This window comes from Haemaphysalis longicornis, unplaced genomic scaffold (assembly GCF_048455015.1).
Source record: "Haemaphysalis longicornis isolate Haplotype H1 unplaced genomic scaffold, Haemaphysalis longicornis Haplotype H1 scaffold_4, whole genome shotgun sequence".
NCBI classification, from domain to species: domain Eukaryota; kingdom Metazoa; phylum Arthropoda; class Arachnida; order Ixodida; family Ixodidae; genus Haemaphysalis; species Haemaphysalis longicornis.
In genome coordinates this window covers 46,449,546-46,467,565 of record NW_027526361.1, presented here as the reverse complement: position 1 = coordinate 46,467,565, position 18,020 = coordinate 46,449,546, and the positions used below count along the sequence as shown (strand labels likewise).

At 50.8% G+C, this 18,020-nt stretch overlaps 1 protein-coding gene across 1 annotated transcript in view; it reads left to right on the top strand.

Annotated features, from left to right (window-relative positions):
• Positions 1–4,460: 4,460 nt before the first annotated feature.
• The window catches only part of Atos (atos homolog atossa), a gene marked incomplete at its 5' end in the record, with an annotated part of 46,553 nt that continues 32,993 nt past the window's right edge, over positions 4,461–18,020 (top strand). The window contains 1 exon segment of the mRNA XM_077706632.1: positions 4,461–4,549. Coding sequence (XP_077562758.1) covers positions 4,528–4,549 — 22 coding nt within the window.

Genomic DNA, 18,020 nt, shown 5'->3' with positions numbered 1-18,020 from the left:
ACAACGGTAACAAGTTTGCGTCATCTTACACGTATACGTGGATGCGGCATTCGTTAACCCTAGAGTTCACATGTTTCCCCTGAATGCGGTCTGTCCGCGATCTGCACGCATCCCATTGGGCAACGGCCGAGGCAGCAGCACGTTGACGTCAAAGCAAAGGACGCACGATGGCATTCCCGCGGGCGCGGTGCTGGTGCCAACCTGTGAGACTCCGCGGCCAAATTGCCGGCGAGGTCAAATGATCGGTGAGCCCTCCCTTCTGGAGGCGTAAAACGAAAGCCTACGCGGGCTGGAGGTTTCGATTTCGACGCCCTTCAGAGATCCTCGATTGTCTGGATTAGACCGTAGAGGTCCTCCTCTCCACCCCCCCCCCCCCATACCCCCCTTATTCAGTAACGGCACACCTAGTAGCTCAGCATCAGCTTCATTTTGAATCCGGCGCTAGATCGGCGTAGAACAAAAACTGCTTGGGTTGACTCTCTACGGCCTCTTCCTGTGTACAAATGTCAGAGACAATATCTTGGAATGAACGTTTACAGCAGCAAAGAAACTAAGAACGATATTTGAAGTCAGCGTCAATTTTTTTTTGCCTGTAGTATATTTTTTTCTGTAAATTTCATTTGTTTAAGCAGCCGGATTCTTTCCTTCTGCTCTAGCACAGGCGTGGCAGCATTTTTGTACGATGCTGCGCTTTGTTTTATATGCCCGCCTTATAAAACTATATATATCGCCTCGAGAGCGAGCCAGGCCGCGGCGCATAGCGGCCAGCTGGCTTCGCTAGCTTCGAGCAGCTGCAAGGCGGCCTGATTTATCTGCGTCGACGTCGATCGGTGAAGTTCGCTCTCGGTGTTTCTGCGCTCAACGCGAGGAACGGTGTGTGTGTGCGCGCGCGCGCGCAGGCTGTTTATCGGACGCGCTCGTTTTAGCGCTGATCGTAAGTGCGTGTGTGCTCGCGCCCTTGTCGCAATGTGCGGAAATGAGTAATCAATTGACACGATCCCATTGTATTTTGTGTCGATCAAAATATCTCGTAGAATGAGACTTATTGGAGTCGGTGAGGGTGGGCAGGAAAGACGGGGGAAACCCCTCGTGGTGTCTCGATACGGAGCGTACCGCACTTCCCTCCGTACATGGTGACGTTCAGCAGATGAATTACCTTCTACGGGAACTGGGGCAGTGTACGCAGACAAGACATTGCAACACAACTCGTAGTGGGGAGTTACACCTTCAAGTTCCGGAAACTTTTCTAGAACCTCTGTTGACGAGGCGTGTGTCTGCTGTTTAGCTCTCTTGTTTGTTTTATCTCCCGCGCAAGATGAAGGAAACACAAATAAAAAGAGAGGGGAAGAATGAGGGGAGAAGGAAACGGAAGGGTTTTTATGGTCGTCGAACTGCGCCTATGCAGCAACTTCCGGCGGCGAAGTTCGTGCGGCGCGCGCTGTAAGTGACGAGTTATCTCAGTTGCGTCAACAAACACCTCCGTGCAGCGAGCAGGCGGCGCACACCGCCGAGGTAAAACGCGTGCACGAAGAAGGGAGCCCTGATTGGCTGGGCGGCTGTCGGGCGTCGCTCACTACTTTCGGTTTTTCGCTGCATTTAGGGTCGAAACGGGGCTCTTGGGGCCGTCATTCTTGTTTTTGTCGCCGGAGAGGCGGATGTCGCGTGACTGTAAACCAAGCACAAGTGGGGGCGTCGTGCTGTGCGAACAGCCGCTCAACGCGTTGCAGAAATAGCGCGAAAGAAGAACGCCAGGCTCTCCTAAACCGTTGGCTATGATCGCTGCTGTGCATTAAAACTGCTCTTTTCCATTGGGTTTCCGTTACTTATAACGGTTTCTCTTAAAACACCTGCGCAGCATTAACACAAAATAACTCCCTGCCTGGTTATTGCAATAAGAATACCACAGCAGTTCAGTATGATAGAGGGCACCACCGGCTTTCGACATTGCATCTCTCTCGGGTGGTAACGTAAGGAACAGTTTTTCCCCTCCTGAAAAGCTTGTTACAAGCCCTCACGTGCAAAAAATCATTTTCGGGATCTGTGTTTATGCTATCGTTCAGCCTCTTATGGCGAGCTTAAGGAGGCATTTGTCGTCGACCGATGCGGGTGCCAGCGTTAATCCCGCAGGTGTCGGCTCGTACCTCGTTCGTATATTTGACCTGTTTTTGTTGTTTCTGCCCCCAGTAACAATGACCCTGGCTTGCTGTGCAGAATTTATGCGACTGGCATTGCGATCTAATGGCCGATTCGGAAGCGAAAGAGTTGCCGCGAGGATAGAATATGGTGGCCTGAACCAAGCTTGGGGAATCGGATTGTTTGTTTTGTTGCCATCGTCTGGCTGCGGCGATGGCTTATCTTAACCCGAGCTGGAAATGGGGCATCCATTTGTTCCTTGTGGCGGTAGACCACGCCCGGCTATCTCGTTTGATAGGAAAAAGCGTTAGCTGTTCGTCGCTCGCCAAAACTGTTCTCGTTTGATCGGGACTGTTCTCGGTCTAATTGGATGTTCGTGGGAAGGACTGCGCTCCCAGATAAATGCACGTTGCGATGCGATGAGATTTTTTTTGGGAGGGGGGAAAAAGGCCCGAAACTGTCTGGCGTGGGGTTGCCAATGGGGTTGGGGGGTTGGGGTTGTCCCGGCATGGGGTTGCCAACCGCCGGGATTGGACCATTTTCCAGTAGCGATGTGCGCATGCGCGTGTTGCCGGTCTGCCATCTTGGCAGTAGCCTCGGGCGAAATAAACAAAACGGCTCCCCCTCAGCTTGCTGCTTGGGGAGCCGCTGTGCTTCCTAGGGCTTCGCGCTTTTATTTCCCCTTTTCGGACAGTGCGCAGTTCGTACAGTCATGGACAATTCAAATACGAACCGCGGAGCTGCGCGATCGAAGGTACCGGTGCCGTCACCTGGCAGCGGCCGTCGAAAACGCACGGACATGCGCAGTTGAGATGGCGGGAACGAGGCTGCGTGTCCCACTGCGATATGTTGCCCTCTGCTCACTCGCATGCTTGCCTTGTCGCCATGCCACAAGAGCGCTGAAAATAATTGTTAGCGATGCGGCGCGGGATAGTATCTGCGGCCACTGTGTGCTCGGATGACACGAGCGCCTGCTCACCGTGTGTGCCGGCGTCACATTGCCGACAGAGTTTTGCATATGGGGTGCAGTAACTTGCGCAAAGCAAAAAACGATGGATACCTGGGTCACGCCCAAACCATGCACAGTGCTGCCCGCTTCGCAGATTTCTACAAGCACTGGGGTGGTATATGTAATGTACAACAATAATTTATATTGTTAATGTTAATGTATCTACCGTTTGCTACAAGCTCCGAACCCGATAAATGACTAAGCCATAACTCCGTTAAACAAAGGAGCATTCTTCGCGGCCAGCTCATTGTTCAATTCCCAAGCCACTTCTTCACGAACGCAAAACATTGCAGGGCCATCAAAATTTAGGCGGCGTGCATTTATTTTTGTCTCCATTTCTGTGCGCTGGTTTTCTTCAAGAAAGCATGATGAGCTCAGCAGTATGCCTTACGAGAGCGTGCTCGCGGTTCCCGCGCGAGCACTTGCCGCAGCTGCAGGCAGTTACGCGCCGCATTGCTCTCAACGCGACCAACACCTTCAGCTGCAGCGGCGGTAGTACTTTCAGTGCTTGCAGCGCTCTTGCGGCATGGCGACAAGGCAAGCATGCGAGTGAGCAGAGGGCAACATTATGGCAACATTTCGCAGTGGGACACGCAGCCTCGTTCCCGCCATCTCAACTGCGCATGTCCGTTCGTTTTCGACGGCCGCTGCCAGGTGACGGCACCGGTACCTTCGGTCGTGCGCTCCGCGGTTCGTATTTGAATTGTCCATGAGTTACGTGCGCACTTAAAGGCTTTCAAAGAAAAGGGGCAAAGACTTTTGACGCTTGGGCTAACCAAGCTGCGAGGACATAGCTAATCGTGAGGGAGCAACGAAAATGAACAAAAGTGAAGAAAAAGGAGGGACCGCAGGACCAGGATACTTGCGCACGAGTCCTCCGAATGCCAGTTTAGGTTCTCCGTGGCGGCTGTAGGAGGACCGGTACTGTAAAAAGGTCCATTCGCCGATGTTCGACTACTGTGCACGTCACATTGTTGACGTGCTCAGTCGTTGGCATGCACGCTTCTCTAGTTTATCGCGGAGCGCAAGTTCGCCTTTGCGTCGTTCTTGAGTACGTGACAGTACGTGGGCTGCCCGTGATGAGGCGGGGGGAGTACCGCTCGCGCTAGTTCGCGCGTTCGGTAACTGGACACTGTGGGAGCCCCTCGTATACCTCAAGCGCTTCTAGGAAGATTGTTGTGTTCCGCGATGTGATCCGGCCGTCAGTCGCCGGACGGGGTGAAGTTTCGTCACGTGTATGCATTCGGAGGATTGGCACTCGCGTTTCCTGTCCACCCTTTCCTTGAAGCCGTGCCTTGTTGTCGTTTTGCTCTCGCAGATTGTTCCTTGTTGGCCAGAAGTTGTGACGCTATCTGTCGGCGTCCGGTCGCTTGTCGTCGCCGAGGATGAGGCCGACGGCAGAGAGCGGTAAGTGCGCGTTGCCCTTTCGTTTTTTGCTCGTTCTCCTTGGTCATAGTCGTCGACCTCATGTGCGGCCGCCGACAGATGTTGTTGGTAAGGTTACCTTTTCTTTCTCTGCTGGAGGCATTACACGTGTCAGCCGCTGGCGGCAACATTTTTGTGATTCAAATGCTAAAAAAAGAATGTCATTGCACCGAGGCTGAGCTGTATACGTTTACCGAGGGTTAGCCGGTCCGATGAGAAACATTTTTGGATGCTGTTGATGGGCGCCGTCAAATTGGCAGACGCAGTATACGGACCTCTGCCTTCAGAATAAAGTTTGCACAGATGCGTTTTTTTGTTTTCAAAGTTCATGACGGATGAATTTGAGAGTCAACTGGAAGTATATGCTGTATGGACGCTGCCAAGCAACAAAAAATATGGCACATTTCCAGGCTATGGTGTTTGGTTCGTCAGGTGTTCTTAGACCATCTGGTCCTATTAACCGGACGCCTACGCTGATGTCTCTCACCATCGGGTAGCTAAACGACTACTGTGCGCACACTCACTAGAACAGTGCTAGAATAAAGCGATACTTCCGATAATCACCCTCTAAAACCTGGCACTCTGCCAGAACCTACATAACCGACGTTAGCTTCAGTTTTTGGGGCTAAACGTTTCACGTTAAAAAAAAAAAAAACCATTTCACTTTTGTCTACTAATTCGCAAGCATTCCTGCGCCGCTACTGTTTTTCTTTCGACAAATAATGTACATTTACACTATCACCGCGATTACATGTGTTAACTTCGCCAATTACACGCTTTTGCGTAGATGCAGTGCGTTACACGGTTGGTGCTTTTCCACGTATTTTTTTTCTCGGTTTGTTTTTTCGGGCATCTTATTTTTGCCTTCGTCGTGTGAGGGCGCTGTATATGATAGATATTCTGGGTCAGTTTATTTTTGTGGTTTTGGTTTTTAAAGTTACTTCGACCAACTATGTCCTCTTACACTGTTGTAACAAGTAAATGCGTTAAGTAATTATGCATTGTGCAGTTATTTCACGGCATCGTACGGTTGGTGATGTGGGGTATTCGGCAAAGAATGCCTACGCATACTTCTGCCTACCGACGTCCCCACTTTGCAGCCCAAGGCGCGAAATCGGGCGTATCTTGAAAGTAGCGAAGTTTTGTGCCCATCTGTCGTTGCATAACATGGCAGCGACAGTTCGACAGTTGCGGTGCCCAGAGGGCCCAGCGCAGAACCTCTTGTTTGATTGCTTCCGCATTGGCTTGTGGCAATGGCCTGTGCTGTTCTGTGTACGCATTCCGCGCGCGTTCACGGCGGGCGTAAATTCAACCTCTTCGTTGTGCTCTCTAATGGAAGCAAGCAACACCTGCGCCGCGGCGGACAGGTGAACCAGTCGGCCGGTTCGGCGCGGCAAATATTTGTTCTCTGCTCAGTGGAATGGCAGTGCGAGAGCACGCGGATTCGTCACCGTCCAACAATGCGGCGCTCGTTTCGATTCGAGATCGTCGTCGCTGGAGCACCAAACTGGCTCGTCTCATCTTGTATCTGAGCGAACGCCCTAACGTACGTGCGTCACATTTCTGGGAAGGAAGCCCGTCTCGGGATACCATGCGTCACCTACACGACATGGGCATCTGCTCTGTTGCCGCACCCTAGACGTAGATGCGTTTTCGCGAGAAAAGGCACGGCACGTCCTCGAAGCCGGTCATCGTTCCTTTCTTTCTTTTTCCGCTAAATGGGGCCATTGTTGGGCGACGGGGAGGGGGTAAAAAAAGAATGCCGCGGATTGATTTTTCTCCGCGGGCATGTGCCACGCGCTTCTCTTTCTTGGCCGACCTTCTCGAGGCCAGCGCGCGTCGATGCGGAGGCGGTGGCCAAGGTTCGGCCTTGAACCGGGGCAGCTGGACAACGGGAGCTCTCCCCGCGTGCCGCCGTCCTTTGTGTATGGCAACGGGCGGCTGGCCGGGGTGCCACCCGGTCCATCCACCTCACCGGTGGAGCGAGCCTGCGTGTTGCTAGGGGCCGCCGTGGTCGATCCGTGTCTGCGCGCACCTCTCAGCTGGCTCGGCAACAGCTGTACCCGCCGCTAGGCCGATCGGTCGGGGTCATCATGCCTGCGGGCCCTGGCCCCTCCCTCTAATGATGCGCCTCCTCGTGCGAGGGGCTCGTCACGCAGCGGCAGGTTCACCGTCGCCTCGTAGCAGGCAAAGCGAGGTTATGGTCCTCCTCCTCCTCCTCCTCCTCCTCCTTTTCGCTAAGCCTTTTTTTTTTTTTTTTCCCCTTCTCGACGAGCGTAAACGCCGAACAAGGGACTTTAGGCGAGCCCAGTCTATTCTTCCACGAGGGCGAGCCTGCCTACCGTGACGTTTCTCGATTCCGGTCAGCTGAGAACAAGGAGGTTGTATATACAACCTCCTTGGCTGAGAAGGACTATATTGGCCTTCCGTTGATGACGTGCGCCCCAAGGCCTGTAGTTACACCGAGAGGTGGCGTTTTCGCGCCGAGGATGCGTCAGCCCTCCAGGAGCGCGCGGTATTTGCTCGGCAGCATACACCGTTTGCTCTCTGCATCAACACGAGAGCAGAGCGGGGAACCGGTCCCGGTACGCTGCCCGGTACACCTGTGCGCACGCGCAGTAGCGCCGGTCGCCTACCGGGCATCCTGCCGGGACCGGTTTTCCGCTAATAACTGTCTAATGTGAGCTATCGCCTGCGTAAAGAAATTAGCCACGTTACGTTGCTTTAATGTGGAGTCCTGTACGCACTACAACCGAGTGAAATTGTTGCAGCTAAAGTGTTTATGGGTAGGGTTCCGTGGATTTATCCTGTGCGTACAATTCGGGTCCAGTCGCGTAACGTGCTTGGCTCGAGGTACAGTCGCGAGCTTCGTCCGCGGGGAAAACGAGCGTCCCGGTATGTGCTCTCGATCGCGGTCACCATCCAAGTCGCACGCCGTTCGAAACGTGTTTTTGGCCCTCATGCCTATATACCTGATCACATGGGTATGTGTTGAGCGGATTTGTTATCAGTGGGCACCATTTTCAAGATCAGTAGGCTCTTCGCAGGTAGACAAGGTTTCTCACATTCTTCCGCTGTGCGACCGCGTCGGCCATGTCTACGCTCGCACCGCCCTCTTTTTGCCGGCGTTCCAAGCGATAGCGTGTCTAGTTTCCTCCGGTTCCTCTGGGCGGAAGTTACGCTAGAGTGAACTAGAATACTCTAGTTACGTCGTCACGGCAAGTTTCCCTTCACCATTTTGACGTTCACTTCACTTCTGTCGTCGCAATGGGGAGGCAGACCGGGCTCCAGCTTCGCTGGTCATCGTCTCTCACCCGAGTAGAATGGCTCTTGAATTTTTAAGCTGGTCACTTTCTTTTTGCTTACCTAACTTTGTTGATCGATCATCCGGACTGTAATGTTCTGGGACTCCCAGTGAAGGTTATGTAGGGTCGCCGCTACAGATCGGGCATATAGTGAAGAAATGTCGTAGTGCGTTTTGGTTGCTTTAGTTTGGTTTAGTCTTCGCACCAGCACGCGCAACCACGTTCTTCTCAGCTAAGGGCAGAGTGCTACGTGCACGTTGCACGGTTGTGCACGGGCAGGGGGCTGGCACGTCACGTGCAGCTTCCACGGACGAAAGGGCGTGGCCCACCCTCGTGTGAAACCGTGCAGGCGACGCGTCGGTGCGGCTCTTCCGCTTTGGAGGTCGCTCAAAGAGAGTCGACGTGCCGCGACCGCCGCTGAGCATGGGACGCTGCCCACCGCACAGCGGATGTGGCCTCCGCAATTTGTTCATACAAACTAAAAAACAAGATCAGCGTTATGTGTGTGTGTAGCCTCCTTTGTGTTTCATCATGAGCGCGGTTTTTGTTTTTTAGATGTACGAAGGATGGCCGAAAAAGGAGGTAGGCACAAGGCGGACGTGGTACAGAAACCTTTTACGATGCCTTCCCGCTGTATTTAGTCCGAAGAAAATCGGCCCTCTGGCACTGTCAATACGAGCTTCACTGCCAGCACGAACGGCCACGTATTAAAAATTGAAAACAGAAACTTAAAATCCCTTGTCAGTGAATGTCGGACCGGGTGCTGTCTACCCCGTCCCGAGAGCAGGTGCGCTCGCTGCATGCACTCTCGAGGAATCGAATAACGGGACATTTTACATGGGGAAGAGCAGGATGAATCGCCGCTTCACGTCGAGTGATTAATTGAAACCGTATCTTTTGCTAAAAAAAAGTCTTTACTTTGGCGATTCCGCATCCGCGAGAGGAAGGGACCAGGGGTCACGATCGTAGGGCTGGCTGTGTTGAGAAGGATGAGAAGGGGACGACGGGATCACAATGCTGCCTTCTAGCCTCTTCTCGGTAAGCCGAATCGCGACCTAGCCACCTTAACCTCGCTTCTTGAGCCACTGCCGACGTGACCGATGAGCGAGGCCGTCACAAATGTCGTGCCGATCCTATAGCCGAGTGCAGTACTTAGTACCTTCAGCACTGCATGAGCCACACTTATCAGAAAGATTGGAACTGGAACCTCTGGTATTTTGTTTTCCTCGGAGAGCCCGATAACGGGCTTATAGAAGTCGCTGCGCACAGCTAAAGGTCTGCGGTCTTTGTTACACGTGCTTTTAACGAATCTTCCCGTCCTGTCGGTGCCCGTACCATTGTTCGGCCTGGAAGAGCCACTGTTTGGACGTGGCAGTAAATCTGTTCGCCCATCTCTCTCCCAGATTGCTGGCCTCGCCACTGTGGCATGTGCTCCCAGGTTCCCACGTCTCCGTGTTCTTTTTTTCGCGTTCCGCGCCTGCTTTCACTTTACGACGGAGACGCAGGAAGCCGCCGCGGCCGGAGTCGCCGAGGAGCGCGGGCGTGTTACCGACACACTTAGTAGAGACGCCCGCAATAAAACCACTTCCAACGCTGGCTCAGCTCACGTCGAAGTACGGAGAGTGGTTAAAAAGTTGACAGCTCGCCTTGGGTGCCAGGTTCTTGTTGTTTTATTTTGCCACCGCCTATGGGAGGCCGTCGTTGCTGCGGAGTGCCGGCAACGGAACCTGTTCGAGGCGTGCACGGCTGAGAAACGCGTTGTCCATCGCGTGCACTTTTTATGGGGCCTAGGCGTGCTGCGGAGGCGATATCTTTATGGCACGCGGCCGTTTAGCAAAGTTTACTACCCGTTTCGTTGATCGCAACTCTTGGGTCACCGCGAGGTGGACCCAGGAACAGCTCCGTGTTGCTCTCGTCGTGAAAGGAAGGAGACGCGTTGTGTACTTAGCCTCGAAAGCGGATAAGGGAAACGTTGGGTCCTTGGGAGTGGCCGAAGGTGGAGGGTGATAGTGCGTATGCGCGTTCGTTATACCCGTGCTACACGTACACGAAAAATGACATGAAGTGTTTAAGGCCTTAAGATGCCGAATGACATTAATTGGGCGGGCCGTGATAGACGCGAAAACGCAAAGGCAATAAATGTGTTAGGCATGATAATGATCATGACCAAAAAGAGAAATTCACTCATATTTTAGAAGTCTTTAACGCAAAGAAAAATGTCTTGCAAGAGTTAAAAATGATTTTTTTTTTGTGAAACAAAACTTTATGAGAAATTGTGCTTTCTTAAAAATGGTGTGAGCCTCAAAAAGTGGCTTCAACAACTGCCGTCGCCTGCCAGCGGTAGCCAAATCCGAAAAATTTAACCCGACGAGTAACACGATGTTTTTTTTTTTACCTTTTACCGCTGTTTTAGTGAACTTTGCTTCAGAACTTCGCCACCACGAGTGGACAAAAAATCGTAATATTTCGACGTTCAGCTACGTTTCCGCGTCAGCACTTTGGTGTTGAGAGTTTCGTTGGTTCCATTTCGTGCACACCGTGTTAGAGAGTAGGCAGATTTAAGACGTTCGTGAAAGCGAATGAGTTGTGCGGAACTCCTTAAACCAAAAATTACATCAGAGCGAATGGTATGAGATTTTTGCGTGTAGCAGCGAATTAATGGCATTAAAACTTAAAACATTAAGCACTTAATGTCATTTTTCGTGTACGTGTGGCACGGTGTATAATACCCGTGCCACACGCACACGAAAAATGCTGTAATTACAGAGGAAAAGTCTGTAATGCTGGCCTACGCACTATCTGATTTCTTTCCAGTACCTCTAGAAGAGAAATCAGCCCTGAATTTTCGGCGTGTGTGCGTGTGTTGGTGGGGCGCTTGGGAAAAGCACATCTTTAAAAGCGACAGCCCTGCATTCCTTCACTATTCGTTTTTTTTTTCTTTTATGGTGCACGTTCCTTTTTCTTCTCGCTTCGCTTTTGTACCGAGCGAAATCCCGGCTTTATTCGGGAGGCTTTCCAGTCGCGCGCGCAAAAGGTATTTGCAAGGGACAGCTGCGTGCAGTGTGGGGACAGTAGTACTTCGTTTTCGCGCGTTGGTGTTTACATAGAAGGATGGAGGAGATCGGAGGCTGTGGAGGAGCTCCGCTCCAACGCGGCGGGAGATTCGTCTTGCGTCCTCGACGCCGCATGTGTGTTCCGTCAGGCCGCGCACTCTTCCCACTGCTATTACGTTTTTCTCGCGGCATCGTTTTCTCTGCAGCGCTTGTTTGTTTTTGTTACTCTCTCTCTTCTCTTCCCTCGGTGTTCCTGTTCTCCGTGCCGTGCCATATCGCGCTGTTTTATCGTCGGCCCAAGGATTTTTCCTCTTCCTGCTGCGTGTTCTCTCCTCCCCTCTCCGGCACCTTATTACGACGCTCGATGGGGGTGGAGGACGCGGCGAGATACCGCGCGCGCACTGGGCTAGGCCGAAGCTTTCTTTCCCTCCCCCTTTCGTGTATGCGTGCCTGCGCTTTCGGTGTCGTTTCTCGCAAGCTCTCGCCGGCAGCTAGCTGCAAAGGATATCAAGCAGTCCCGTATAGCGTAAGTGGGTCGCCGGGCTGCGGTGGCGAATGTATGCGAACTGAACTTACGGCTCTCAGTAAGTCGGTCTAGCGTGTGCATCTTAGCGGCGTGCTTTGTTCGCTATCGCTCTTTATTTGGAGCCGTGACGAGTGCTACCCCGGTACTTATTAAAACGGGCAGAGTTGCGTAATCCTGAAAACGTAATTTTGTTAGCCAATTGCTTTACTTTTGTGCCTATATGGTAGTGTATTGTTATTCGTTTGTTTCTTTTAAGTGTTGTGTGCTTGCAACTGCCTGTAATATTCTGAAGTCATGTAATCCTTTACAAGAAGTCCTCTCAGTCATTTTTTGATAAGATCTATATCTATCTATCTATCTATCTATCTATCTATCTATCTATCTATCTATCTATCTATCTATCTATCTAGCTATCTAGCTAGCTATCTATCTATCTATCTATCTATCTATCTATCTATCTATCTATCTATCTATCTATCTATCTATCTATCTATCTATCTATCTATCTATCTATCTATCTATCTATCTGTCTGTCTGTCTGTCTGTCTGTCTGTCTGTCTGTCTGTCTGTCTGTCTGTCTGTGCGTGCATGCGTGCGTGCGTGCGTGCGTGGGCGTATAGAAGTACTGCATTATTCATACTGAATAATACAACTGAGAAAAATAAAGTTCAGGCTTGCATTGGCGAGACCTATTTTAACACCTCCTTTTAACGCGATGACACTTTGAACTGGTTAACTTGGGCGAATCAACAGCACATTGAATAACCGCAACAGCGCGTCGAAGGATGCGGTCAGCCGTGCAAATGTTTTCGAGCAATGTGTATGGGACAAAGTGTACGTATAGCGGACGAACGGTGATTGCAGTTGGCGGAAGCGATTAAGCGCACAGAGTAGAATTGAGAGCGTGACCACCGGGGCGGGAACAGGTCGAAGAGAGGGCAGTAATTGTTGCAGCGCTGTCTGCTGAACAGCGTAAAGAAAGAAGGGAGGGCGTACGGCAGGCCGCTTGCTGGTGCGTGACCGCGGATACACACACCTACCAGCCGCGAGGACGGGCGAAAATCCTTCGTCTGTCTCTGAGAGCGTAGGTTCGAAATAACAGCTTCCCTAACCATTTGGCGGTAACGAACATCGAATACCTGATATCTTCTTCAGTATACGCTCAGAGTACACTTTCCAGCGTTATGCATGGGCGAAATTGCTCGATGCGTAGCGAAATTCGATATATTCGATTGGAACACATTGAAAGCCGCCCGTGTGTATCACTGCGCCCGCCAAGTATAAAAAAATTAAAGCCGTTCCACTCAATGTGAAAGCTGTCGGAAGTGCAGAGCAGTGATTCGCCATAATGGGCTGTTGCGCGGCCGTTATCCGCTCACTGCTACCACCCAATGCAATTCAAATTCCCGCCTTCCCAGTGCTCGCGCGCCTCCTGCCTGAAACTGCGCCAGCAGGAATTGTGTTATTTTTGTGCTTGCTTTTCTTCCCGCACGTGCCCGCGTTGCACAGCCACTTTTTCGCTTACTATCGTAAAAACCAACCCAACGAGCGTTCCTAACTAAATGAACGCGGGCGCTGCCGGTTAATTGCGTATATTTTGCCTCAAATGTACCTGCTGTTTTCTTTGCGCTAAACAACGGGTAGATGTATGACAAGCGCCAGCAGTTGACGAGTTTCGAACGCTTAAAAACCGCTTGGTTTTCGAAGCCTCTGGGTTACGCCGCGGCGGCGGAACGTCGTGTGGCTCTACTTTGGTCCAGCGAGCGAGCTACGACAAGGCGAGCCCCTAAAGTGCTCTGCATTTAAAGGGACACTGAAGTGAATTTGTCAAGCTCCCGTTTTTGCTTGCACTGCGTAGACTGGCTCAAATTAGCACACTTTTCATCGTTTATCCGGTTGACAAATCGGTAATTATTTTACAAAGCGCGAAAGAAGAAAAACTACCATGCGCGGTTTGCGGCGGCCGCACCAACTAAGGCTGTGACGTTGGGAGGAGGGGCGCCGTGATTGGACGATGCCCAAGGTTAGCAATCACACAAGTTTCGGTTTTGGTTCTGTAAAACATAACCAATGGCTTTGTTGGATGGGCATTCTCAATATCTCAGTAATCATCGTACCGCGCTTCTGCCATGTTGTCGGCTGTAAAATGCACAAGATAAGCCTCCCAGGACGGCTTGTAGTCGTAGCATTCACTTGCCGAGACCTACGCAGTGCATGAACGCCCTCCGCGTACCCGCAGACGCCCAAATGTCATGCGCTTTTCCCCCATATTTGGAGCTTGCCTCCCTCATGCCTGTATCGTAAAAAGCGTGTTCGCACCAGGCCAAGGGTCTGTTCATTCTGGCCTGTGCCCACTGCCTGCAAGCAGTCGGTGCTTATGGCAACAGCACGCCAGTGCCAGCCTGCGCGCGTTTTGTGAACTAGTTCGTGTAGCCATGAACGTTGCGGCCCAAAAAAAGGTGAACTCAATATAGAAAACATCGGCGGAAAACAAAAAAGTTAACTTACAAAAAAAAAAAAAAGCACCTACCCGCGGGGATTCGAACTCGTGACTCGCAAAACATTCGCGGTGAATTCCTAGCGCCCCAAACGGCTAGGCCACGGAGCGGGACGCGAATGCTATGCTAATATAGGGTATATATTGTACAACTGGTTTACACTTTTATTTAGTTTTGGCATTTCAAGCCGCTTAGGTGACTATTTGTTGTACTACGATCGTGCAGTAAGCGTCGCCCGAGTTTCCACAGTAGCTCACGTCTAGCAATTGCATTTCGTAGACGGAAAAGCGTTCGCAGATGCGTAGTCGTGCTGCTGACCGCTGTGCTTGTTCGCCCAGCGCAAAAAAGTGCTTCCCGCGCCCTAGTTTTACGCTGTACGGTAAAAATATCAGTTGATTTTATTTGCTTAGTACCTATATTGACTTCGCTGACTCTTCTCCCGCCTTCAAGAGGCCTTATATTTTCCTACTGGCGTACCAGTCAGCGAAGCGTCGCATGTGCAGCGCTTGTGTGAAGCGACCTTGACTTGGAGCTGGATACAGTGTACAAATAAACCAAGTAAAGAAAGGCACATTCACAATTCGCTTCGTTTCAACTAAGCGAACGAATTGCGACCAAGCAATTTTTTTTTTAACCTCCTTGATTGCGACGACCCGCCGGCGGCCGGCGGACGAAACGCTGGGCCGACTGACTCTGTCGGCCGGGGAGCCGTGCAGTAGCGCAGCCGTGGCGCAGCTAGCTCATCCCCTCCTGACGTCACACGAAAACGCCACAGAAAATGGGCGAGCGTAAAGAGAGGAGGACAGCGTTTTCGAATTAGTTTTTCTACTAAATAAAATCGCGTAAACGCGCCTAGAGTGGTCGAAACATGGCCTGGGGACTCCGGACTACAATTTGCGCTAGTAATCCCGCAATGTTTACATATCACTTCAGTGTCCCTTTAATAGTTTTGTCTCTTGTCCGGAGAAAAAGAACTGGGGGGGGGGGGGGGGGGGGGGGGAGGGAGACGAACTGCCTTTCGGGTTCAATCAGCTGGAAGATCAGTTCCACCCGGACCGGTGGCCATCGAAATTCAAATACGTGAGAAGAGCATACTTTAGGGAGACATCATTTGCCTGTTAGGTCATTAGAGTTGGCCTACAGGGGAATTAGTTTGGTTGCGAGTGCTCCAGGCGTGGGCGCGCGGTAGGGGGTGGGAAGCCCCGTCCGCTTCTGCTGCGGTGGTGTTTTGCGGAACAAGAATAGCCCGGTTGCTCTGCTGCAGCCCGGCGGGGGTCGCCGCCGCAGTCATCCAGGCCTTCCCCCGATCGATGCCACGCCTTGTGCATCCTTCCTTGCACTGGGCTCTCCTCGGCGCCCGCTCTCCTGTTTTTATTTCTATTCATACACGCTGGCTGCAGGCACCTCGGTTTTGCATAAAAGCTCTTTGCAATGCGGGAAAGAAGCAAAAGAACTGAGAACGAGTTGGAAGGTCACTCCCAGGATATGCTTTCTCGCTCTCTTTGGGGGTGTTAGTGTAAGGGGTGTATATATAATATATATATATATACAAGAGAAGAAAAACTTCGAACAAGGTAAAAGCACGATTGTGGCCTACGTTTCAGCAAAGAGAACTTGCTTTCCTCAGGGCGTTGATATATATATATATATATATATATATATATATATATATATATATATATATATATATATATATATATATATATATATATATATATATATATATATATATATATATATATATATATATATAGAGAGAGAGAGAGAGAGAGAGAGAGAGAGAGAGAGAGAGAGGAATGTGTTCCTTGCTCCAGAGATTGAGGGACGTAATGGCAAGTGATCTTTAAACTGGGCTTAAGTTTCCATGGGCTTAAAAACTGTCTTGACATCCGCGTATTTGGCTTGATATTTATCGTTTTTTTTACTCAGTATATTTCCTGCCCTTCTTCCACCCCCCCCCCCCCTTCCACCTAACGTGCCTGTTTCTGGACACCCCTGCTTCGCGCTTGTGTTGCGTGTGCGTGTGTGTCGCACATCTCCACTTTTCTCGCGGGGGTTCTACTGAGTCCCTGGAAGCGCGCATTCGTGGCTGCACGGGGAAGCGTCAACGAGGGCCATTTATAGGTATGCGCAGCAGCAGCGGCAAACAGCCATGGTCGAGAGGAATGTTCGGGTCCAGAAATGGCAGTCGCGTTTTGAAACGCTCGTCGGTGTACTCGCGACGGCGTGCTTCCGGGGGGGTGGGGGGAAGCCCCGGAAATAACGTAGTGTATACCTCTGGGAGCGCGCTCTCTTTTCAAGCGCCCCTTGTAACTGCCGCCCTTCCTTTGGCAACAGTGGCAGCGAAAAAGAAAAAAAAATATCGGCGTCAAATGGCGCCAGCATGGTGCGCCACTTGCGCTATGGCCGCTGGCGAATTGGAGAGGCGGAACCACGGGGCGTGGCTAGGTGTATGTACAGCGTTGTACGCCGTCGATATCGAGCGTGCGTTGATTTTGGAAGTTGATGACGCCTTGCCTCTCTGTGATGATGTAACAGTGTGGCGTGCAAACCTGGCGTATTCATTTTCAGACGACACGCGCGCCGGATTGACAGGCTTCATACACCGCGACGCGGCTCTTCCGAGAGTACAGTCGAATCCGTTATAGCGAACACTGATACAGTGAATTATCGGATATAGGGAGCTAAATACGAAGTTTGTTTGGTCGCGTTTCATTTCAATGACACCTATTCTTTTTATAACTAAACCGAAACCTCGAGAGCCGCGCGATATCGGCTATAACGAAGAAATATTTGGTTTCTGCAAGGCTTAAAACTCGACAGCTAGCGTATTAAAAGCAAAATTTTTAAAAGTGGGACAAAACAACCATTTTTTTTGGTAGCTTGAGAAACTGCACCAGTAGAAAAGGCCCTTTATTGCGTGGACACTGTGAAAAACTTCATTCCGCTCAGACTGTGAAAAGCCACCAGGCGAAAGCCACATCCTCCATCAAGTAAATGAGAACGCAGGCCTGATTTGCCGAACAAACTTTGTTCTGTTGTAATTTCGCGATCTCACGTTCCGGTCTGTTTGGTTTAAAATGCCACAAGGAGGCAGACAAGGATTACCTCGTTTATAGTGGGTTCCAAACCTAGAACAATGCGTTTTTTTATCTAGGATTGTTGCGCGAGCCAGACTGCCGATTTTTTAAGCTGACTTTTACCTCTACGATTACAACGAATATCGGATATAACGAACTGATTTACTTCCCCGATACTGCTCCGTTATAACGAGGTTCGACTGTATAGGGATATATGCTCACGCGTAAGAAAGCCGCGATTATTATACTTCTCGGAGGTCGACTGATATGAAGCCTCTTCCTTAACATAACTGATACACGTAATAAATCTGCATGGGAGCAAATGAGGCCGTTTATGTGTTCCAGATAATTTTGTTTTGGCCTTTTGTGTGTCCATATACCTGTCCTTTTTTTCCTCCCCTTTCTTTTCTGTTCCAACTCGTGCTTGACAGAGATGTGGCACCTCGCGTTACCTCGGAGTAAACTTACTCCTCTTCTGCAGTGACGTCGGTAAAGTTACCCGTGGCAAACCGACCGAAAGAGTTGAAATAAATCTCTCCCTGTCAACTGAAGGAACGCTTGGCGTCACGTACTCCGCTGCAGTTACGTCGAGTATTGCCACATGCTTTTTTCCTTGATGATCGATGTGAGAGAGCATGCGTGAGAGCGAGGACACGCTCCCTTCCTGCCGCAGTGTGTGAGAGAGAGAGAGACCACCGATAAAAGGAAGCAGCTCTCGCTTAGATAAGGTTACTGCGAAGCTAACTGACGATGTATAGATCATTATGCTACCTTCCATCATTACCGGTGTGGGCGCCCCCGATACGGACCGAAAACGATGCGGCATGATGTACAGTGTGGCGAAGTAGCAGCTTTTTCTTTCTTTTTCTTTTTTTTGAGACTAAACGAAGCTGTCACGTTTGGATCTGTACCGAAGACACCTAGAGTTTAAATGCTGGGATAGGTCGATACTCGGACATTTCTTTACACTTGAAGCTCCTGGAGAAGTAAA